This window comes from Aspergillus ibericus, assembly GCF_003184845.1.
Source record: "Aspergillus ibericus CBS 121593 unplaced genomic scaffold BO80scaffold_90, whole genome shotgun sequence".
Classification (NCBI taxonomy): domain Eukaryota; kingdom Fungi; phylum Ascomycota; class Eurotiomycetes; order Eurotiales; family Aspergillaceae; genus Aspergillus; species Aspergillus ibericus.
Window position 1 is genome coordinate 27,519 of NW_020292188.1, and position 19,909 is coordinate 47,427.

Below are 19,909 nucleotides of genomic sequence, written 5' to 3' on the forward strand. Positions count from 1 at the left end.
CAAGCAGGGCCTCAGGCAGGACTAAAAAGTAAGTTAAAAGAAAAAAAAAAGCAATAGAAGGAAATAGCAGAACAAAAATCACGTTATCCATGAAAAATAAAAGCCAATGAGAAGCTGAGTTGGTGAAATCTTTAGACTAATGAGAAGCAAACGGGCTGGCAACAGACCTAGTAGGAGCAAACCTAGAGTTACTCAGCGCTAGCGCGCTTCGTAAATAACTAGCTTGTGTTCCATTTCTATGGATGTGACTATAGTGATAGAGCCAAATATCGCTAGTACTAAGAGTCTAGAGAGACAACTGACTGACTGGGGGCCAGTATACCAATGAAGTCACTAGCAATAGGCACAGTCACGAGACGAGAGACAGGAGAAAAGAAAAACAAGTGAAGAAAGAATAACCACCAAGCTCGAAAGCAGTAATCAACACCGGTCCAGGCATGTACCGCATGCCTTTGTATGCAACCCCGTAAAACACATCCGCCCATGAGTACTCGTGAGAATCGAACAGAACAGATAAATGCAAAACAGAAAGAAAAGGAGAAGAATATGAGAGTAAGCCACAATCAAGCAAGTGCCAAACAATGCCAATGTAGGCCATCAAAGTAGAAGCTGATCTCCCAATGCGCTGTGTGCATGCATGCATGTACTGGATGCTGATGAGTTCCGTGTCGCCTCATTCCATCCTGAGCCCCTTCTTCGCTTTCTCTTCGCCTTTTCCCTTTTCACTATTGATGGGGTTTTCAAGATCTTCCAAAAAATGTCGCTGGCGAGGCCGTAAGATGCTTTTCGTTCATCAGGTCAACAGTATGCAGGGATAAGGCATGCAAAATCCAAGGACGCCGGTTGTGCAGCAATTACAAGGGAAACGAAGTGCGAGTGGAAAGGCGATAGACAGAATTGGCGCGAGAGAAAAGAGGGAGAGATAGAAGATAAGAACTAGACACAAGCCCAGTCGATCGTAATATGCCGCTCCGGAGAGCAAATGAGAGACATGGATGCCAATGCTATGGAAGGATGGCTCATTTTCTTTCATCAATTATCCCCGCTGAGCGTCCAACAAAAGTCGTACATATACAGCACTTGCTCTCCTTTGTTCTTCTAGCGTGTAACCTGGTTATAATACCGAGACTGGTTCTTTCAAGGGCCTCGCCAGCTGAAAGAGTAAAGCATCCAGTTCGGCCCAGTTCGCTCGGTTCGTTGCAAATCGGCGATGCTTCCGGGTCACGATGTGCTGTCGATGATTAGCCTCGTCATAGTCGAATCTCGGTGCTCAGAATTACCTCTTCAAAGTCATCAAACTTGTCCCTGCAGTTCTCACAGTAGCCTGGTTTGGGGTCCCTCCTTCTCTCTTTCTTTTTCGGGATTACCATGGCCTTCCGATCACTTGCCCGCCGCTTGATAGCCCCAGTACCCTCCATCTTTATCGTTATCTCCTCGGGAAACTTTACAAGTTTCTCGGGTGGTCGCATATTGCCGATGCGGTTTTCCTGAGCCTTGATCCTTAATGAAGCGGCTCCATCTACAGCGTGGTGCGATGGGGGCATTGTGCCAGCTGCAAGCCCGCCGTTTCCTTTCTCGAGCACCTTTCTTTTCAGTTCATGGACTTCCTTGCTCACACCAGCCTTGGCACCGGGTGCGGCAGCAGTTGAGGAAACCATTTGGGAGCGTATAGCGGACGTGATATTCGAAGGTTGTACGCCTGATGCAGCAGGCTCATGGCCGTGGAAGAATGGCCCCTTGCGATGAAGTGGGGGAGGCATGAAACTCTCCGAGCTTTTCCTGGGCGATAGTTGTTTCGTCGGCTGCATCTCCTGCATGTCAATTTGTTTTTCAAGGGGTACCTCTTCTGGTTGGTCCACTTCAGGACTCTTGTCCTCAGACTCGCATTTGATAGTCTTCCTCTCGGTCTCTGGTGCGTTTAGTTTAGCATCCGGGACTTCCTGGACAGCAGTAGCCTTGGCGAGAAGTTTCTTTTCTCCTTCTCGTACGCGGGCACGCCGGCGCTCAAGTTCCTTCTTCGTTGGGGGCTCCTCAATGAACGGACATTTTCCTAGCCGTGCACTCCGGAATTGCGGCCATTGACCATCCTGCCGTCTTGTGACTTTGGGGTATTCGCGCACCATGACGGGCCGTGTCTTCTCGTCCATGTCGTGGATATATATGAAAGGCCCCTTGAACATCACCAGCTCTTTCAGCACCGAAAGGGGGTTACGATCAGACGGGCCATTCAGAAGTTCATTCTGGAGAACTTGTGACAGATCGTTTTCACCCCGAGCCCTGGTGAGACCACCGGCGACATTGCTATTTCGAGTGGTATGACTGTCATGACCTCCGACATCTCCATCATTTATGGCTACAATCATACGTTGTAGCTTCTCAATGGCCCAGATCTTCATCCCCATTTGGCGGGCTCTGTGCAGAACATCTATACCCTTCTGTTCCCGCCGTGCATCGTTTTTCAAGGACATGTGGAGGTGTGTGTCGGCGCTTTTTTCGAGCAATGAAGGGTTGACTGTCTGTAGCGAGCCGTCCACAGGTGCTTGGTCCGCAGCCTCCCCATTATATTCTGGTGCGTTCGCGACATCATTCTCCGGGGGGATAGTGCGAGAGGTAACGACATGGGTCACTAGACGCGAGAAGAATTTTTCTTCGCGCTGTGCGGGATGTGTTAGCTATGCTCTCTGAACACGCAACGATATCTTTCACACAAGAAAAGTAAGGTCTCATTGACACCCAGCACGTCGCTCCAGAGAGAAAACAGTGCTTTCGGGATGCCGAAGCAGATGAGAAACTTACCGCTCCCAACGCAAGCACCTGTCTGGAACATTTACTGCGAACATCTTCCGGGATACTATCGAAGTAGAAAACAAACTGAGGAAAGGCTTTGCGGTAATGCCTCTGCCACTGCCTAATGGAATCGAGGGTCTCCGCAGAAGGCCTCTCGTTCCTTGTGCCTTTCATTTGTGCCTGTCGTTCCTTATCTCTCACGGCTACCAGTTTCCTCTCAAACGCACTCGGCTGAGCATTATTTGTCCGCCGCAGGAACAGCTTGGAGTCGGTGTTCTGGTAGACGGACGCCCTGGTCCGGGTCGGAGATCGAGCGTCCGCGTCCTGCCCGTCCACTACCTGCTTCTTCGGAGGGGGCTGGCCGTAAGGGATGTCAATGTGAGTGCTTGTTGGTCGTAGACGTTTGGCAGGCACGAGGCCCGATCTGTGAGGGGAATTGGTAGCATTCGGCACGTTGGCGAGTGGTCGGCGAGTCGACATATTAAGAGTAGACCGAGGCGAAGGTGGTACGAATACAGCTGCCATGTGGTAACGATATACAAGGCACTATAATGAGACAAGTTCGCGGTGAGTTGGACACCGGCAAAAGAGGGGCACTGGAGGCGAGCACGCGATGCGTTACACGTCTCGATGGGCAGATTACTCGGTTAGAAAAAGGCCATGGTCGACGCGGTAGGAGAGCAAATAAGGAGCGGCGGTGAGCGTGCGAGAAGCGACCAGAAAGCCGTGCCCTGTGAGAAGGGGAAGCAGTGCAGCCAAACCCGCGAGAGCCTGGGGGGGAGTGGTGGGTTGGGAGGTGGGAACGGGAGGTCAAAGGGGAGGAGAAGCAGACTGGCTGGTGGTGATGATGGAAAGAAGAGCAAAGCAGACTAAGCGTGTCAGGGAAGGTCGGTGGAGCCCCCGGCGGGTTTGTTTTGGCTCCGGGATGTGCGCCGGACAACCACCGCCCGGCGCGAAGCATGAACCATTCGACTGATTCTTCTTCCATTCTCTCTCGGGGCGCGCTCGCGGCTCTTTAGGGCAGGTCTGGAGGACTCGCTGCCGCTATCCCTTCCAAAGTAGGGGCGAAGGTGAGGGACTGCACGGTTTATGTCCCCATGTCTCGCTTCCCTCGCCCATACATGATTCCTACTCCGTACAACTTACATACAGACAACCCCCACTCACGCGTCCAGGTGTTTTGGATACGGGTAATACTGGTGACGTCTACACCACACCACGAATCACGAAACCGGATTCTTCTCTGTTTACTTTTTACTCAACCTGGCCTTGGACTGCTTACTTCCTTCCAATATCCGGTTCACTATTTTACAATCATATGCAAGGGTATCTATGTATACACGACTGCGGTCCTCGACCCCTAATCACGGAGAGCCTCGATATCATCAACCTAGAACAAGTTACCGTCTAAGCCATGATTCTTCATTAGTAAAAGGTATAAGACTTACCTCTTTGACTGCCTCCGTGGTGAGCACAATGGGACTGTCATCTCCGACACAGACGCTGTCCTCGATGCGGATACCGATACCCCGGAACTTCTCCGGCCAACGGTCATTATCAGGGACGTAGATACCACTGGCGATCATTAGTATAACCACATTTCATGAGAACATTGATACGTACGGTTCCACGGTGATGCACTGGCCTGCTTTAAGGTTGTAGCCGCGGGAATACCCGGGGCAGTCATGGACATCAAGGCCAACATAGTGACCCAGGTGGTGAGGGAAAAGAATGCCCATGGCCTGAGTATGGTTAGTGCCTGAAAATCCCGGGTCAAAGACGAACACTTACATCACCAGAGATATTAAACCCAAGCTGTATCAACTGCTCTCGCAGGCCATTCTCGGCAATGGTATGCAACCGGTCCAAAGTGAGCCCAGCATCTTCTCTGCAGAGGGAGATGCAGCTGCGATGCACACTCAGCACGGCGTTGTACAGATCACGCTGGGGATCGGAGAATTTGCCGTTAACCGGCCAGGTTCTGGTGATGTCGGAGATATAAGTGCCTGCCTCCTGTAAATCAATTAGTCTCGTTGTTCAATTGATGGGGGGAAATTACGCACGCCACCTCCATCGACTAGAACCATATCCCCATCCCTGGAACCTCGTGTAAGTATCGCAATGGCCATGGCTTGAGGGGGACATACCTCAAAACGTCATCGTTTCTGGTATAGTGAATACTCAGGGCATTCTACATCCATTAGCCTCTGTTTATAGTCCACATGAGAAGGGTTACTTACAGATCCACCCGCGACAACCGGGACGAATGCGCTGCCATCACAGCCATTGCGCTTGAAATTGTACTCCAAGAAAGCAGTCAAGTCCTTCTCTTTGGTAAATGTCTGCCTCATGGACTCGGTGAACGCTCTCCCGGAAGCCTGTCCAACACGGCGCAATTGCACGACTTCATCCTCGCTCTTGAAGGCTCTCATCTCGTTGAGAATGGGGCGCAATGACTTAACCTTCCGGTAGTCGACCAGCTTCTTGAGCTTCTCGGATGCTCCCGTAGGGCCGTACAGGTACCGGTGCAAGGATGACCTTCCAGGGTTGAAGGCCGGAATGTCCGTATAGACTTTTGTGGCATCCGCAAGGATCTTAGGAAGGAGATCCCCGATGCGTTCAATGTCTCCCGACTGCAACCCAAAATGTCAACAGTACTCAGTGTAGATGATCGAGTGGCATCTTACTTCGTCCGCGTTGAAAACGTCGATTGCTGCACGGGTGCCAGAGCGAGCTCCATCCCAAAGTTCGGCTTTGGCATCCTTCTCCCGGACGTAGAGATGAAAGAGGTGATTGTTCCCGGACCCGTCGTTCGCTGTTTAGAATGAGTGCTAAAATCTATAATTGACTCCGTGATATAAGCTCACCGACGATGGCTAACGCATTGGGTTCGTTGAAACCTATATGAACAAAGCTGTGAGTGACACCGCCTCCCAATAAGCCGTTATGACCACTCACCTGTCAAGTAGAAGAAATTCGAGTCCTGTCGGTATTCGTTGAATATTCCCGAGGCACGGTACGTGACCTCTGCAGCAGCGAGCACGGCGACAGCATACTTGGGTAATTTGTTGGCGAGTCGTGACCGGCGTTGAGCATACTCGAGAGCCGTTATCCCAGGTGTGACTTGTGTTACGTTAATAATGTATCCGAAGTGCTGCACTAAACATCGGGGAACCAAGATTGCATGTACGCACGTTCTCCGGGGTTCAGGATATGGGGATGCGTCTCGTGTAGCGGCTGGCCGAATTTGAGCTCCGCGGCGGAGATAGAGGCGTAAGTACGGCGCAGAGCAGGATGTTGGAGTACCGGCCGGCTAATATGCGGAACGGAGGTGAGAGGTGCCTGGCGACGGAGATAACGAGGCCATTGGCGGATGGCTGCTTTGCATGTTGACATCGTTATTGAAGCACCATTGAAGGTGTTGGACAAGCTCTGTCGGAAACAAGACTGGCTATCTCGGCCGCGTTTGGTTCGGATGGTCGGCGGTGATCGCGAGACCTCCGGAGACCCTTGGTTCAGGCCGCCGCCCCATGCCTCAGGTTGTCAGCCTCGGTCGGCGGGATCGACCAATCAGCGTTGAGTAGTTTGCGATGGTCTCGCATGCACTTTCCGGGTTAGGCCGCGCCTTGCGAGCTCATCCCACATGCTTCTTATCTCGGTCCTCGAGAGCGTACCAGAGCTATGAACTGTCTAGAGAGAGAAGTTCTCGCCATTGGACTGTAACCCCAAGGACCAGGTTGCGCCTCTTGATGGAATCCCTCGATGCTGTGATTCTGGCTAGTTATGAGTCATCTCAAGGATATATAAACTAAGCCTACAAGTTCTAATACCAAGTCTTACGTTGTCTCGACTTTCAACTAGTTCTCTACCGTGTTAACGACCTCTGCTTAGATACTGAGTCGTGAATCCTCAATTGTCAGCGCATCAGAGACAATGGGGCGGACTCTAACATACCCGAAGCGGCCGTCGAACACGGTCAACCGCTACAAGCACCGAGGTATATTCTTCAGAATACCCGACTGTAACACGTTAAGAGGTTTTACTAAGACCTGTCATAGCAACCTATGATCTAGGTGCCATTCATGCCATCATAAACTCCTCTCAGGTCCTCCATGTATCCTTCAGTCCCGACCCGTCGGAGCCATTCCCTGCAATATTGCCCATGATCGGACAGATGGGCTCATTCGATTACCCGTCAGCTAGCATCGACGAGCCGCTTGATTGCTATCTTCATGGTTATGTCAGCTCTCGGATCATGAATCTGGCCCGAAATGCTGAAGGAGAAGGGCTACCTGTTTGCGTGGCTGCCAGCAAAGTCGATGGGTTGATCTTGTCTCTGACACCGAACTCCCATAGCTATAACTATCGCTCAGCTATTCTTCAGGGGTACGCTAAGTTGGTCACTGATGAAGCCGAGAAGCTCTACGCGATGGAGCTTATCACCAATTCGGTTCTTTCGGACCGTTGGGCACATACGCGCGTCCCTCCAGACCGTGCAGAGATGTCTTCGACCGTCATCCTGAAGGTCAAGATCATGAGTGGCAGTGGTAAGATCCGAGATGGTGGCGTCTCAGATGAGAAGAAAGATACAGGCGATGCGGAGGTTACCGACCGTGTTTGGACTGGGGTAGTCCCCGTTTGGGAGACGTTTGGCGAGCCTGTTCCTAGCCCTGGAAACAAGGTTTCCGAGGTGCCAAGCTATGTGAAGTCCTTTGTTGCCGCGAAGAATGATGGGAATCGCGCTTATGCGGAGAAGGCCATTGGGATCGAGCTTCCAGTGGAGGAACAACATTGAGCCTGATAAGCGAGATTAATGCCTTCTTGTCTCTTTTGTGCTCATGTTTTTGAGCGTATATGTCTTGATTTACTGCTTTAAGGCAATCTAAACGATGCTGTGATGACAAAAACATGTTTGAAGAATCGATACCCCGCCTAATTCTGACCCTGCGGGGTATTGTAGTCGCTGCACGCCGCAGTGTCGCTACAATCTCCAGCCCAGACTTCGCAAGGATATGCAAGTGTTTCTATTACTGAATTCCTGAGAATCCAACTAAACCTCCTCATGCATATTTGGATCGACCTTCTGTTTGGCCCTTTAATGGAACTATTACCTAGGTATGATCGCAAACATAAATGGTTTAGTTAGATGCGACCCCACGTCATCGCCACCATTAGCGTGAACGCGACTCAACGGAACGCCAACTTAGTTATAACTTCTCCAGATGCCTGACTCGACACAAAATTTCCTCCTCACAGGGGAGAATCATCGTCTGACCTGCCTGTATATACCCGCTTGACGTCGAGGCACACAATAGTGGTTCTTACTCCAGGAGCATCCGTGCATGGTTCAGAACATATCCGCGATTTCCCCGGCACTCCACCATGGCCCCCTCGGCCATTCCCGCAGCAGACATTAAGTCGTTTAACGTCTACTTAAAAGGGTGCAGGCGGATCATTGCCCTATTAGGAGCCGGTATCTCCGCTTCTTCAGGACTTCCCACCTTTCGAGGAGCCGGAGGCCTATGGCGATCCTACGACGCGACAGAGCTGGCGACGCCCGAGGCATTCGATGCGAACCCCGATCTGGTATGGCAATTTTATAGTTATCGGAGACACATGGCCCTCGAGGCACAGCCCAATCGCGCACACTACGCCTTGGCCGAGCTTGCCCGAAAAAACAAAGACTTCATTACGCTGAGTCAGAATGTGGATGGTATGTAATTCCTTGGGTTTTGCTCGAAGTGATAATCACTAATCAACTACCTTGCACTACAAGGCCTTTCGCAACGGGCGAAACACCCGGCACAGCAACTCCATCTTCTCCATGGCTCTCTTTTCACAGTAAAGTGTACATCCTTCTATTGCAGTTACTCACGCGAAGACTTTAACGACCCAATTGTCCCTGCCCTCGCACTGCCAAAGAATGCTCCCAAGCTGAGCCCGTCCACCGAGGACAAAACAGGCAGAGAAGCCTCTCAATCGCTATCCAATGCGCTGGGGGCAGATGAGGATATGGCAGTTGATATATCGGACGAACGCGTTCCTCTTTCGCCACTGAGCACAGATGTGCTCCCACACTGCCCAGAATGCAAAGATGGGCTTTTACGTCCCGGGGTGGTGTGGTTCGGAGAGAGCTTACCATTACACACTCTTGATCGGGTGGATCAATGGTTAAATAAAGGTAGCGTCGATCTGATATTAGTGATTGGCACAAGCTCCAGGGTATACCCTGCAGCAGGATATGTGGATAAGGCACGGGAAAGAGGAGCCAGAGTTGCGGTAGTCAATATGGACCGGAAAGATGTCGGTTCTTCAGGACTGATGCCCGGAGATTGGTTCTTCGAAGGTGATGCGAGTGCTGTTGTCCCGGAAATTCTGAAGGGGGTGATAGGGGAGGTGTGAGCTGTAAACCAGTTTATTAGACTGTACAAACAAAGGCATGCAGTTCCGACGCACCTAGTTGGCCTAGGCAACCGTCGACGCCCGTCCCCTTTAAACTCAGCACCCACGTGCAGGAGTAAATAGAATTATCTCCAGCCATCACCCTGGTCTAGCATGTGTTCGATTTCCTTCATGGCTGTTGGTATAATTGGTTGTGTTACGTGAACGGACTGTAACGCTTGGCTTCCCTGTGGCGACCAGCCGGAGATTCTTCCTTCCGATTCAGATCTGACCTCCCTTTGCATGTGCATATCACCCACCGTTCGGAACAGATCACCTTTCGTGAGCACCTATCTTCTTAAGTACAGTATAGCTATGAATGAGCTTCTTTGTAAAATGCCACTAAGGGGCCTCCGTCTGCTGCTGGGTCGGTTCCCACGATCATATGAAGTCGGGGCTCAATCAAGAGGAATGGCGGGATAAACACGTCGATCGAATGCGTGTTCCAACGATGACCTGTTTCAATATACGTCTGGGAGATGGCTGTACGTCCTTCTCTCTGTCAGCTATTTCTCGAAAACTGACAGATCTAGTTACAATGAGCATGTACGCTTGTCGGAACGCTACCTCAAATTCGACGTCTCCGCCTTGAAGAATGTTGCAGCTCTTGCTTCTGGCTATGCCCCATCTGACATCGCCGCCTTTTCCAGATTGTCAGAAGGTGGGTTTAACCGCATCTTCCAGGTGACTTTGAAAGATGGCAGGTGTGTCATCGCAAGATTGCCGTATCCATCAACCGTACCTAAGCGCTACGCTGTGGCTAGCGAGGTAGCAACTCTGGATTACCTCCGGCTGCATGGAATTCGAACACCCAAGGTATGCGCTTGGTCTTCGACAAATCTGAATCCAGTTGGGTCTGAGTATATCATTATCGAGAAGTTGGGTGGCACCCCTCTCGGTGATATATGGTATTCGATGACACAAGATGACCGGCGTAAAATGATGAAACAGATTGTTGAGTGGGAGACACGACTGATGTCATTGAAGTTTCCTGCTTATGGAAGCTTGTACTACCGCAAGATCTTCTAGAGGAAAGTGTCCCTCTGCCAAGCTGAGTCAGAAGGATGCTGGGTTTTGTATAGGGCCCATAGCACATTATAATAGGTGGCTTGGTGAAAGAAGCACAATGTTAATCGACAGAGGACCGTGTAAGTAAACAGGGCCTTTATTGTGTTTAGGAGCAATTGATAATTTATGACGCTTTTTAACTGCGAACAGGGCTGTCTTCTACCGATATCTTTCGCGCTGTTGGTGAGCGGGAGTTGGTTTGGACAAAATCTCACGCGAAATCTCGCGTGCCCTATGAGCGTCTGTATAGAGAGACCTATCATTTTCGCAAAGTCTCTCCGGATCCCCATATTCAAAACCTTTCCGATTACCTGAAAATCGCACCTTTCCTTGGGTTTGGGGCTGAAACAGCACTGCATCGGCCGGTTATACGACACCCTGATTTTCAGCCAAATAACATTCTCGTGTCAGATTCACATGAGATTGTTGGTTTGATTGATTGGCAACATTGCTTCATCCTCCCCCTGAGCCTCGCGGCTGGCATACCGAAACATTTCTAGAACTATGGTACCCTGAGTCGGAAGAGCTTAAAGAGCCCCAGCTACCTCCTAACTTTGACTCCCTACCCGAGACTGAACAGGCATATATGCGCGAGATTCTTCGAAGAAGAATGGTCCATTTTCTCTATGCCATTTTCACCAAGGAACTGAACGAAGAACATTATGATGCGATATTCGATGACATCAACATTGTACGCCAGCGAATTCTAGAGAGCGCAGGCACACCCTGGGAAGGGGATTCGGTTACTCTGCGGGTTGATATCATGCGTGCCATACAAAGCTGGCCAGGCTTTTTCGCCGAGTTCATACACTGCGTGCCTCCAGTACGATACCCAGATAAGGACGTCCAAGATACTCTTGAGCTTTACACACAATAACAAGAGGCCGATGACGCCCTTGAGCAAATGCGACATGCTTTAAATGCGGATGTGCTGGGTTGGGTGCCAAATAGTGAATATGATGATGCGCGAAAATTGGCGCAGGAGATGAAAGACAAAATTCTTGAAGTGGTTGAGACTGATCATGATATTACTGCAGCCCGCGACCACTTTCCCTTTGATGACTTCGACGAGGATGTCTGAAATACCTAGATCTCGTGTGATAGTAACGATGCTCTTGCATGACACGACAATGCCTTTAGGACCCCACCTCCGGAAGTATCTAGGCAAGGGATCTCATTGGCTTAATCTGGGAGCCCTTCTCCTTGGTGCAGCGGGCAGGGACCGCCACGGCGCTGCGGGCCCCAACAGCTAGCGTCAACTGAGGGGTACATATCTTTAGGCCGAATCAACATCATATTTCTGCGACAAATAGCTCTCAAAGCTTTGCTACGTTCGTTCATTCCTGAAATTGCGTGAAGCCAGCCTTCTAACCTGGATCAAGAGTCATACGAAATGCTGCCCTTGGCTGTCTAATGGAGGCGTAACGTGACTTGGCCTCGGGCCCTGCCCCAAGGCCCCTAGTGCTTACGAAGATTATGGAGCATTGCATCCCCTTGCCGAAGGGGCAGATTACTGCCAAGCGTGCACTTGCAAGCAGCCGCTCGTCTTGTCGCAGAAAGACCGAGAGACCCCAAGAAGCCTGGGCGGCACAGGAATTTCCCGCCTTCTGAGGGACGCCGCAGGAGGACAATTATCTAGTAGGGAGGATAGTCGCTTTGTCACATCGCCGGCTCCCACTTATCTGCCGAGTGCAGAACTTCAAAACCCCTGAGGCTGTTAGTTTACCTGAAAGCAATATGCGATTGCAACAGAAGCAGTGGCGTTTAGCAGCCCTTCTACTGCTATGCTCTTCTCCATTTACAGCAGCCATCGAATGCTATTCACACAACGGTATACCTTCGACTATTCTATCTCCCCTGCTCTTCTTGTCGTTCTGATGTTGTGTGTTCTTTAACTAGGCATCGAGGCGAGTTCCTCCGAATACTACAATGCCACCAAAGACGGCGCGCTGGTTGGGTGCGGGACCGGGGTCACCACATGCTGTCTTGAAAGTGAATACTGCGATGTCGACCTGCTATGCCATGATCGAGACACTGGCGGTGTCTCACGACAGTACTGCTCCTCACCGTCGTGGCCGTCTGACAAATGCTCTGCGCTTTGCCCCCGTATGTGTTGCCGTCGCGTTGGCCTGCTACATTGTCGGTTTGCTTCCGGCTGACAGTGATAAACACCCAGAGTACACAGCGGCCGGTGTGTACTTGACGGCCTGCGACGACAGTGGAACGAAGTACTGTTGCGGTCCGTCAGCAGAAGACTGCTGCAAGGCCGGGAATTACACCACAATTGACAAGGAAACCGGCGAGATTATTGCCATCGGGACGAGTACGATTGCTACAACATCCACATCCACATCCACATTGACCCGCTCAACAATAATTTCGTCGTCCACAGTAACATCTGCTACCACCACTGCTGCGGGTAGCTCTGCGTCTACAACCGATACAGTGACTGAAAATGCATCAGGCATGCCCGAAAGCACTAAACTCGGTGTTGGCCTTGGAGTCGGCCTTGGAGTCCCATTCCTACTGGGTGGGGCCGCAGCCATCTTTTTCTGGCGACGATCCCAGAAATCCCAATCCGGGTCTCAGGTGACTGAATTGGGTAGTACCGACAAACAGGTTCATCTTTTGGAGGCCAACGAACGCCGGGGCGAACTGCCAGGCAATGAGATAAGACACGAGCTGCAGTAGGCAGACACGAGTATGATGGGGAAGGCTATGTATGTTATTGTTCATGTGAAATATCGACTTATGAAATGTGATGCCACTTCTTTATAGGCAAAAAACTCGGAAGCCCCGGTCATATATACAAATGTTGGCATGTAGCGAGCCCGCTAATTAATTGGAACCTGCTCGAGGTCCTCTAATTCAATGACAGGATAAGTCAAGAAATCGCTGTATACGACACAGAACCACAGCTGGCATTACACGACTCTGGCTAGAACAGCTAACAGAATTTCCGGAACTGATCTTGGGCTTCTTGACGGGCCGATCGCGCTACAGACACATATACCTTTTCAGTGAAGCTATACCCTTCTCTGAAACTGGGAATATACTTGTAGAGCTGGTATAACAAAAGTTGAATGTGGTCGTCCCGTAGCCGAAGTGCGGGGTGGAAGTGGCTTTAGGCTACCAAGTCCCTAGCCTAGTACGTGCCTGGGCGTCATTCAGAGCTCTGGTCTCTTTCACGTGCTCAACTCACCTACAGCCATTTAAGTTCCTGCTCCACCTTCGTCTCAGATCAGCAGGGATGGCATCCACGCTAGAACTTCCATACTATGCAACCGACCTACCTTCTCCTCTTCCCACAGAGGCTGATATCGATGCAGCTCCCGATATAACTCTGGCATACGGTGGACGAAGGGTGGTCGAAATCGGGACTCACTACGTGGTCAAGTATGGAAGGGGCGTCAACCTTATCGAAGGAGAGAACATGCTGTATGTTGGAAAGAACACGAGTATCCCAGTTCCTCGAGTCTACGCGCTTTACTCCAATTCAGAGACTCGTAAAAGTTATATCGTCATGGAACGCGTTGCTGGTCAGACACTACTATCACTCTGGCCGGAGCTAAGCCATTCAAAAAAAGAGACTGTTGCAGCCACACTACAAAGCTACTTCAATGAGCTACGCCAGCTACCATCGCCTGGCTACTACGGTAGCTTAGGCAAGAGATATCTCTGTGATGATATTTTCCGGACAATTGAATCAAATCCCGAGATTAACGGACCTTTCACCTCACACGAAACTCTTGTCGAGGCACTGGCGTTGAAATATACCTACGATGGTCGCCCGATCTTTAGAGCAGATTTCTATCGCCAATGTCTTCCACGTCTCCTTCACAGCAATGGTTCGATCTTTACTCATGGCGACTTTCAAAGGAAAAACATCATGGTTCAGAGAAATGGGGATAGTACTGGCGATGAACCGGGGCAGCTACAGGTTGTTGTCATCGACTGGGAGAAGTCGGGCTGGTATCCATGCTACTGGGAGTATTTTTATGCTGTGTGCGCCCTGCGATGGGATGACGACTGGTGTCTTTGGCTTGAGAGGATGCTGGAACCATACGTCGGTGAATCTGCCTGGTTTAAGGCTCTTCACTTGGAACTGTGGTCTTGAGCTGCGGCCGCAGTAACCTGGGGTGTATTACATAGGTGACCATTACCTCTTCCTAAGCATACCTCATGCCGGTATTTGCATAATTAGGATGCGTCTCCTCAAGTACGTAGATAGTTTGATCTCTCAATCCTTCTTTCTATTTTGCAAGGTCGCTCCCACTGAATCATTCAAATGATGTTCTTCCAACATGTCAAACTCATCAGCACCTTTCCCCAGGAATAGATCCCCGGCATTGGAAAAAGGGCATGGTCATCCGCCAAGGACAGCCCATACAGCTACCTCCTAGATGGAGCATGAGCAGCGAAGAAGCAGTGGAAGCAAACATAGAATCCATCCAGCACGAACAAGCCATCTACCGACGCCTAGGCATGTATATGGAATCGTCCCTTGCCTTCAAGTTAGGTTCTTCGAGACAGCCACTCAGCTCTGCATTATGGAAAATGGCGGTCTAAATCCATACCTACGTCGAAATAAGCCGCCTAGCTCCCTTCAAATCTCTTTGCTTCGGGCGATGGCTCTTACTCTCGCATATATCCATAATCAGAAAGTTATCGTGACTGATATTACCTGTCGTAACTTTCTGCTGGGTTCGAATTTGTCGACCGAGATGCGTAATTACGAAACTCTTTCGATGTGTTACCTGATACACATATGGAAAAGGCCGACCTTAGAGGTTATTCCATACAGACCGATATTGGGCAGCTAGGGGCAGTGATATGTGAGCTGGTGGTTGGAGAAGTGTGAGTTTGATATCTTCAGAATGCCCTAGATAAGCTTAGTTGTGGCATATGGCCACGAAGGGATGATGTTCCCAGTACTAAGAGTGTTTGACTTGGTTCGATAATTGAAAGGTGCGGTTGGACCGAGGGCGCATTTCCCATTGCTCATGACTTGTCGAGGGAGCTTGGGTCCGTCGAGGTAGAGGATGAGTTAGTACTCTGATTCCAGAAATGAACAGTCCACCAATCTCAGTAGGTTCATTCTGCTCATCACTGGCTTGAATTGTTCCAAGAATTAATTCTTAGCTAATTGACTACTAAACCCCAACTACGGCGACGTATTCAGATCTCTTGTTTTCCTGCAGAGAGTAAGCTGTATCCCATGTTACACAACATAATAAAGAAGTCATGAACATACACTGTGCAAAAAATCAAACATGAACCTATACTAATTGAATAGTATCGACTCGCCGAGACAGAAAGCTCAGACGGGGAAGATGCCGTGTTCCTGACTGGTGGCGGCGGTTGCTGGGGCAATCCAGGCAAACGGCCCAAACAAAAGCGGGCGATAGCGCTATCGATAAAATGTGGCATGTCAACGCTAAACACAGCCGATCTCCGTCAACACGCCCAAAGCCCCTCCCACTACTCCGGATTTTGTCTCCCCTAGCCCCCTTTGCAACACAATGGCCTAAAGTGAGTGGTTTTTTACGTCCATGCTCTTGATATTTCTCCGAAGATGAGCCCCGATAGTGGGACTGTTGTTGCAACCCCGCGGGAACGTGACGTGCTGACCATTAGCTTGGCCTACAGAATTGAAAAGACTTCCTACCCTCATCTCGCCGACATCAAGATAGACTCGATTCCTTATGCAAGCTCAATATTGACTCAAGATTATCCCATTCTCGGCCTATCAGAAACCCCCGCAGCTCCCCAGAGAACACGATTCGATAGACCCCGCCTTAAAAGATCATCGGGGAAGCCTTGCATTAATACATCATGGCTAAAGAAAGCGACGTCCCTGCGGACCCTTTTACGCCTCGCAGGCCGCAAGATCAGCCTCGTCGTCCTATGTCCCACCACCCTGAGTTCGGCAAGCCGTCACCCATTCGCCCAGTGCACCATCAGAGTCACCATCCTAGCAACCCTTTCAATGTGCCTAGACCGAACCAGTCCCGTCCAGAGCATCATAGGCCTCAGCCACGGCCTCAGAACGCTGCTCACCATGGTGCCTCCCATTACCGTCCACCTACTACACCAGGTCCTGCCGGCATATCAACTCCCAGAAGAGATGCATTTGACCCATTCAAGCCAGTTAGACCCTCCGCGTACAACAACAACCGTTTCTCCCGTCCAGTCAATGATGAAGCCGTGGAAATTCGGCGTCCCGAGAATTTCACCTTCAACACACCCCGAGCTCCCAAGACATTCTTCGCATCGAAGCCCTCTGCCATTAAGATGACGAACGCGTCGAAAAATTTACAGAATTTTGTGGATCTGACTGGCGAGGGTGGTTTCACACCAAGTGTGCGGTCTCGTAACACGGGCTTTGGCTCGATGGATGTGAACGGCTATGTCGACACGGCCAAGGCAAATGAGAATATCAAGGCTCTCTTGGAGGGAGCCTTTGAGGAAGAGGATGAGAAGCAACCCAAATCGAAGAGCAAGAAGAAGAAGAGCAAGAAGGATAAGAAGAAGAAAAAGGAAAAGAAGCAGAAGCAGGCGGATGCGGATATTGATGATCTGGCTGCGCAACTAGGAAGCGTGACCGTGCAGGAGCCCAAGACTGCCGACGAAAGCGCGGAGGAGTCAGATGTCGAGTCCGTCAAGTCCCCTGTGAAAGAGACTGTCAAAGAAGTTGTGGATGTTAAGGAGGTCACGAAGGAGGAAGACGTCAGTGAAGCCGAATCAGAGAATGAGGAGGACGATGAAGAAGATGAGGAGGAAGAGGAAGAAGATGATGGAACAGTGGAAGGCTTGAAGGTGAAACTACTGCCTCACCAGCGGGAGGGTGTCAATTGGATGTGCGACAAGGAGACAGGTCGGAAGAGGACCAAGGGAGTGCTTCCCAAGGGCGGCATATTGGCAGACGACATGGGTCTTGGAAAGACCGTTCAAGCTATTGCTCTGATGCTCTCCAACAGAAAACCCGCCGATGGACTGAGGAGACCTTTATCCGACGACGAGGATGAGGACAGCGGCGAGGAAGAAGAGGACACTCGCAAACTCCCGCCCGGTTTGAGCAAGTCAACTTTGGTTGTCGCTCCCCTGGCGCTTATCAAGCAGTGGGAGTCAGAAATCATGTCCAAGGTTGAATCTTCTCATAGGATGCGCGTTTTGGTATACCACGGCAATGCACGGGCCAAAGCGACAGATAATCTGGAGGACTATGATGTGGTCATTACCACGTACGGTACCTTGACTTCGGAACATGGTGCTGTGGATAAGAACAAGAAGAAATCCGGCATCTTCTCTGTCTATTGGTATCGAATTATCCTCGATGAAGCGCACACCATCAAGAACCGGAATGCGAAAGCAACGCAGGCTTCCTGCGCTTTGAATGCAGAGTACCGCTGGTGTCTTTCGGGAACGCCTATGCAGAACAACCTGGACGAACTGCAAAGCTTGATTAAATTCCTCCGGATCAAGCCGTTCAACGACTTGGCGGCCTGGAAGGAACAAATCATGAAGCCTATAGCGAACGGCCGCGGAGGCCTCGCTATCGAGCGTCTGCAGGTCTACTTGAAGGTCTTCATGAAGCGCCGAACCAAGGACGTCTTGAAACAGAATGCCAACCTCAAGCCCGGTGAGGACGGGAAAGAGAAGAAATCATCTGGCTTCCAGATTGTCAAGCGAGAGGTTATCAAGGTAGAAGCGGATTTTATGCCGGGAGAGATGAACTTCTACCAACGCCTAGAGCAGCGCACGGAAAACAGTCTTGAGAAAATGATGGGTGGTGAAAAGGTCGACTACGCTGGGGCTTTGGTCCTGCTGCTGCGCCTTCGGCAATCTTGCAATCACCCGGATTTGGTTAAGAGCGATCTCGCCAAGGACAAGGACATTCTTTTGCAAGGTGCACCCTCTAGCAGTCAGCAAGCGTCTGCTAAGAACGATGAACTGGACAGTATGGCGGACCTTTTCGGGGCGCTTAGTGTTGTCTCCAAGAAATGCGACATCTGCCAAATGGCGCTCAGCAAAGAGGAAGTGTCTGGTGGCAATAGCCGGTGTAAAGAATGCGAAACTGCGTTGGATACGGACTTGACGAATACCGGCAGCAAGAAGAAGAAGGACGATCAGAAGGTGTATATTGATCTGACGGAGTCGCCCTCAACCCGCCGCTCAGAGGCACAGGTTGTCCGGTCCCGGAGGAACCGAAGAGTAGTCATGGACAGTGACGACGAGGATGAGGAGGATGGCGAGTGGCTCGTCCCAGAAGATCAACGCGGAAAGTCGAGTCTTGGAACAGCTGGTGGCACTGATGATGAAGACGCAGAGGGCGGTGGTGAATGGATCAATTCGAGTGATTCTGACACTGACTCTGATGATGAAGGACCTGAGTCGCCCTCTCGCAAGCCAACGAGCATCAGGAGCCGAGGCCGCGAAGTGGAGTCTGATGATGACGATATCTACTTGAACCCTGGGGACGATGAGGATGCGGTCTTGCCGTCAACGAAAATCCGGCACCTGATGAAGATCCTTAGGCGCGAGTCGTCGGATTATAAGTTCATCGTCTTCTCGGTCTTTACGTCAATGCTCGACAAGATCGAACCGTTCTTGAAGCGCGCAGGAATCGGATACGCTAGATATGATGGAGGCATGCGGAATGACCTCAGAGAGGCCAGTCTCAACAAGCTTCGGAACAACAGTGGCACGAGGGTCCTTCTCTGCAGTTTGCGTGCTGGTGCATTGGGACTGAACTTGACTGCAGCAAGTCGGGTAGTCATCCTAGAGCCATTCTGGAATCCTGTAAGTTGACCGGTCCGTCACTTGAGGAATCACGCTAATCATCTTTATAGTTCGTCGAAGAGCAGGCCATTGACCGAGTGCATCGGCTCAATCAGACGGTCGACGTCAAGATCTACAAGATGATCATCAAGGGCACCGTCGAGGAGCGTATTCTCGACCTGCAAGATCGCAAGCGGGAGCTGGCCAACGTGACCATCGAGGGCAAGACCGCAGCGGCCAAGCTGACGATGAAGGACATGATGGCTCTCTTTGGCAAGGATGCAGAAGCACGCTACACAGGTGATCGCAACCTTGACCTCGCCCAGACGACCAAGCTGTTGAGTTCCGGCACTGATAGCCCGAGCTCTCCGTACCCCAGCGAGACTCGGGAATCTTCAGCCCCTCGTGACCGAAACCGTCAGCAGGTGAAACGTTCGTCTCGCGATGAAGACTCGGTGTATGGAAGACGGTGGTAGCATTGAAGACTGATAACATGGAAGACGGTGGTAAGCATGGAATACTGGTGTGCATGGTGTGATTTGGGGGATGAGTGCAATTGGGCGTTGGGATGCGAAAGGACGGTCAAACCTTGGTTACTACATCGTTCTAATTTCGGGTTTTCTTTTCTTTTCCCAATTCTTTTCTCACGATGAGAACATTTCGGGCGTTTATCTGATATGATCATTTACCGGTCTACGATTTGGTTACTGGCAGGTTGAATGAACTGTTATGCGTATACAAATATCCAATTGAACTTGACTCATATCTTTCATTACATAACCCCCACTTACTAGTACAATATACTATTCCCACCGGGCACTGGTTATTTTAA

At 50.6% G+C, this 19,909-nt stretch overlaps 9 protein-coding genes across 9 annotated transcripts; 7 read left to right on the top strand and 2 right to left on the bottom strand.

Annotated features, from left to right (window-relative positions):
• Positions 1 to 1,114: 1,114 nt before the first annotated feature.
• On the bottom strand, positions 1,115 to 3,312 carry BO80DRAFT_369896 (protein serine/threonine kinase activating protein nimO; the record flags this gene model as incomplete). The annotated part of the gene is made up of 3 exons (XM_025716415.1): positions 1,115 to 1,231; positions 1,281 to 2,654; positions 2,797 to 3,312. 3 exons carry the CDS (start codon positions 3,310 to 3,312, stop codon positions 1,115 to 1,117), a joined length of 2,007 nt encoding a protein of 668 aa, XP_025569332.1.
• Positions 3,313 to 4,019: 707 nt separating this feature from the next.
• On the bottom strand, positions 4,020 to 6,262 carry BO80DRAFT_394988 (aminopeptidase P family protein). The gene is made up of 11 exons (XM_025717293.1): positions 5,982 to 6,262; positions 5,746 to 5,910; positions 5,655 to 5,687; positions 5,475 to 5,602; positions 5,028 to 5,420; positions 4,935 to 4,978; positions 4,851 to 4,884; positions 4,579 to 4,800; positions 4,411 to 4,529; positions 4,236 to 4,362; positions 4,020 to 4,177 (listed from the first exon to the last, which is right to left on the bottom strand). The coding sequence occupies exons 1-11, from the start codon at positions 6,181 to 6,183 to the stop codon at positions 4,148 to 4,150; spliced, it is 1,497 nt and encodes a 498-aa protein (XP_025569333.1). The 5' UTR covers positions 6,184 to 6,262; the 3' UTR covers positions 4,020 to 4,147.
• Positions 6,263 to 6,440: 178 nt separating this feature from the next.
• BO80DRAFT_394992 (pyridoxamine 5'-phosphate oxidase family protein) lies at positions 6,441 to 7,951 on the top strand. The gene is made up of 2 exons (XM_025717294.1): positions 6,441 to 6,784; positions 6,846 to 7,951. Exons 1-2 carry the CDS (start codon positions 6,721 to 6,723, stop codon positions 7,580 to 7,582), a joined length of 801 nt encoding a protein of 266 aa, XP_025569334.1. The 5' UTR covers positions 6,441 to 6,720; the 3' UTR covers positions 7,583 to 7,951.
• A 61-nt stretch (positions 7,952 to 8,012) lies between these two features.
• BO80DRAFT_394996 (SIR2 family NAD-dependent protein deacylase) lies at positions 8,013 to 9,333 on the top strand. The gene is made up of 2 exons (XM_025717295.1): positions 8,013 to 8,500; positions 8,564 to 9,333. The coding sequence occupies exons 1-2, from the start codon at positions 8,170 to 8,172 to the stop codon at positions 9,187 to 9,189; spliced, it is 957 nt and encodes a 318-aa protein (XP_025569335.1). The 5' UTR covers positions 8,013 to 8,169; the 3' UTR covers positions 9,190 to 9,333.
• Positions 9,334 to 9,679: 346 nt separating this feature from the next.
• On the top strand, positions 9,680 to 11,486 carry BO80DRAFT_498083 (uncharacterized protein; the record flags this gene model as incomplete). The annotated part of the gene is made up of 6 exons (XM_025724115.1): positions 9,680 to 9,729; positions 9,762 to 10,235; positions 10,285 to 10,376; positions 10,447 to 10,721; positions 10,838 to 11,140; positions 11,180 to 11,486. 6 exons carry the CDS (start codon positions 9,680 to 9,682, stop codon positions 11,375 to 11,377), a joined length of 1,392 nt encoding a protein of 463 aa, XP_025569336.1. The 3' UTR covers positions 11,378 to 11,486.
• Positions 11,487 to 11,817: 331 nt separating this feature from the next.
• Positions 11,818 to 13,082, top strand: BO80DRAFT_290273 (uncharacterized protein). Its single transcript, XM_025714991.1, has 4 exons — positions 11,818 to 12,127; positions 12,196 to 12,402; positions 12,473 to 12,619; positions 12,689 to 13,082. Exons 1-4 carry the CDS (start codon positions 12,034 to 12,036, stop codon positions 12,985 to 12,987), a joined length of 747 nt encoding a protein of 248 aa, XP_025569337.1. The 5' UTR covers positions 11,818 to 12,033; the 3' UTR covers positions 12,988 to 13,082.
• Positions 13,083 to 13,452: 370 nt separating this feature from the next.
• Positions 13,453 to 14,538, top strand: BO80DRAFT_419976 (aminoglycoside phosphotransferase family protein). Its single transcript, XM_025718325.1, has one exon. It carries the CDS (start codon positions 13,547 to 13,549, stop codon positions 14,411 to 14,413), a length of 867 nt encoding a protein of 288 aa, XP_025569338.1. The 5' UTR covers positions 13,453 to 13,546; the 3' UTR covers positions 14,414 to 14,538.
• Positions 14,539 to 14,643: 105 nt separating this feature from the next.
• On the top strand, positions 14,644 to 15,297 carry BO80DRAFT_488978 (uncharacterized protein). The gene has a single exon (XM_025723588.1). The coding sequence runs from the start codon at positions 14,700 to 14,702 to the stop codon at positions 15,117 to 15,119; it is 420 nt and encodes a 139-aa protein (XP_025569339.1). The 5' UTR covers positions 14,644 to 14,699; the 3' UTR covers positions 15,120 to 15,297.
• Positions 15,298 to 15,752: 455 nt separating this feature from the next.
• On the top strand, positions 15,753 to 19,851 carry BO80DRAFT_469770 (putative SNF2 family helicase/ATPase). Its single transcript, XM_025723037.1, has 3 exons — positions 15,753 to 15,828; positions 15,946 to 19,098; positions 19,149 to 19,851. Exons 2-3 carry the CDS (start codon positions 16,132 to 16,134, stop codon positions 19,551 to 19,553), a joined length of 3,372 nt encoding a protein of 1,123 aa, XP_025569340.1. The 5' UTR covers positions 15,753 to 15,828; positions 15,946 to 16,131; the 3' UTR covers positions 19,554 to 19,851.
• Positions 19,852 to 19,909: the final 58 nt, after the last annotated feature.

Bases quoted from the DNA above. Each gene is read 5' to 3' on its own strand.
- BO80DRAFT_419976 (XM_025718325.1), top strand. From the start codon at position 13,547: ATGGCATCCACGCTAGAACTTCCATACTATGCAACCGACCTACCTTCT.
- BO80DRAFT_394992 (XM_025717294.1), top strand. From the start codon at position 6,721: ATGGGGCGGACTCTAACATACCCGAAGCGGCCGTCGAACACGGTCAAC. The intron at 6,785-6,845 runs GTATATTCTTCA...GACCTGTCATAG, and splicing joins CAACCGCTACAAGCACCGAG to CAACCTATGATCTAGGTGCC.
- BO80DRAFT_394996 (XM_025717295.1), top strand. From the start codon at position 8,170: ATGGCCCCCTCGGCCATTCCCGCAGCAGACATTAAGTCGTTTAACGTC. The intron at 8,501-8,563 runs GTATGTAATTCC...TTGCACTACAAG, and splicing joins GCTGAGTCAGAATGTGGATG to GCCTTTCGCAACGGGCGAAA.
- BO80DRAFT_488978 (XM_025723588.1), top strand. From the start codon at position 14,700: ATGGAGCATGAGCAGCGAAGAAGCAGTGGAAGCAAACATAGAATCCAT.
- BO80DRAFT_394988 (XM_025717293.1), bottom strand. From the start codon at position 6,183: ATGTCAACATGCAAAGCAGCCATCCGCCAATGGCCTCGTTATCTCCGT. The intron at 5,603-5,654 runs GTGAGCTTATAT...CATTCTAAACAG, and splicing joins CAATGCGTTAGCCATCGTCG to CGAACGACGGGTCCGGGAAC. The intron at 4,801-4,850 runs GTGCGTAATTTC...ATTGATTTACAG, and splicing joins TTCTAGTCGATGGAGGTGGC to GAGGCAGGCACTTATATCTC.
- BO80DRAFT_469770 (XM_025723037.1), top strand. From the start codon at position 16,132: ATGGCTAAAGAAAGCGACGTCCCTGCGGACCCTTTTACGCCTCGCAGG. The intron at 19,099-19,148 runs GTAAGTTGACCG...TCATCTTTATAG, and splicing joins TAGAGCCATTCTGGAATCCT to TTCGTCGAAGAGCAGGCCAT.
- BO80DRAFT_290273 (XM_025714991.1), top strand. From the start codon at position 12,034: ATGCGATTGCAACAGAAGCAGTGGCGTTTAGCAGCCCTTCTACTGCTA. The intron at 12,128-12,195 runs GTATACCTTCGA...TTCTTTAACTAG, and splicing joins CGAATGCTATTCACACAACG to GCATCGAGGCGAGTTCCTCC. The intron at 12,403-12,472 runs GTATGTGTTGCC...ATAAACACCCAG, and splicing joins ATGCTCTGCGCTTTGCCCCC to AGTACACAGCGGCCGGTGTG.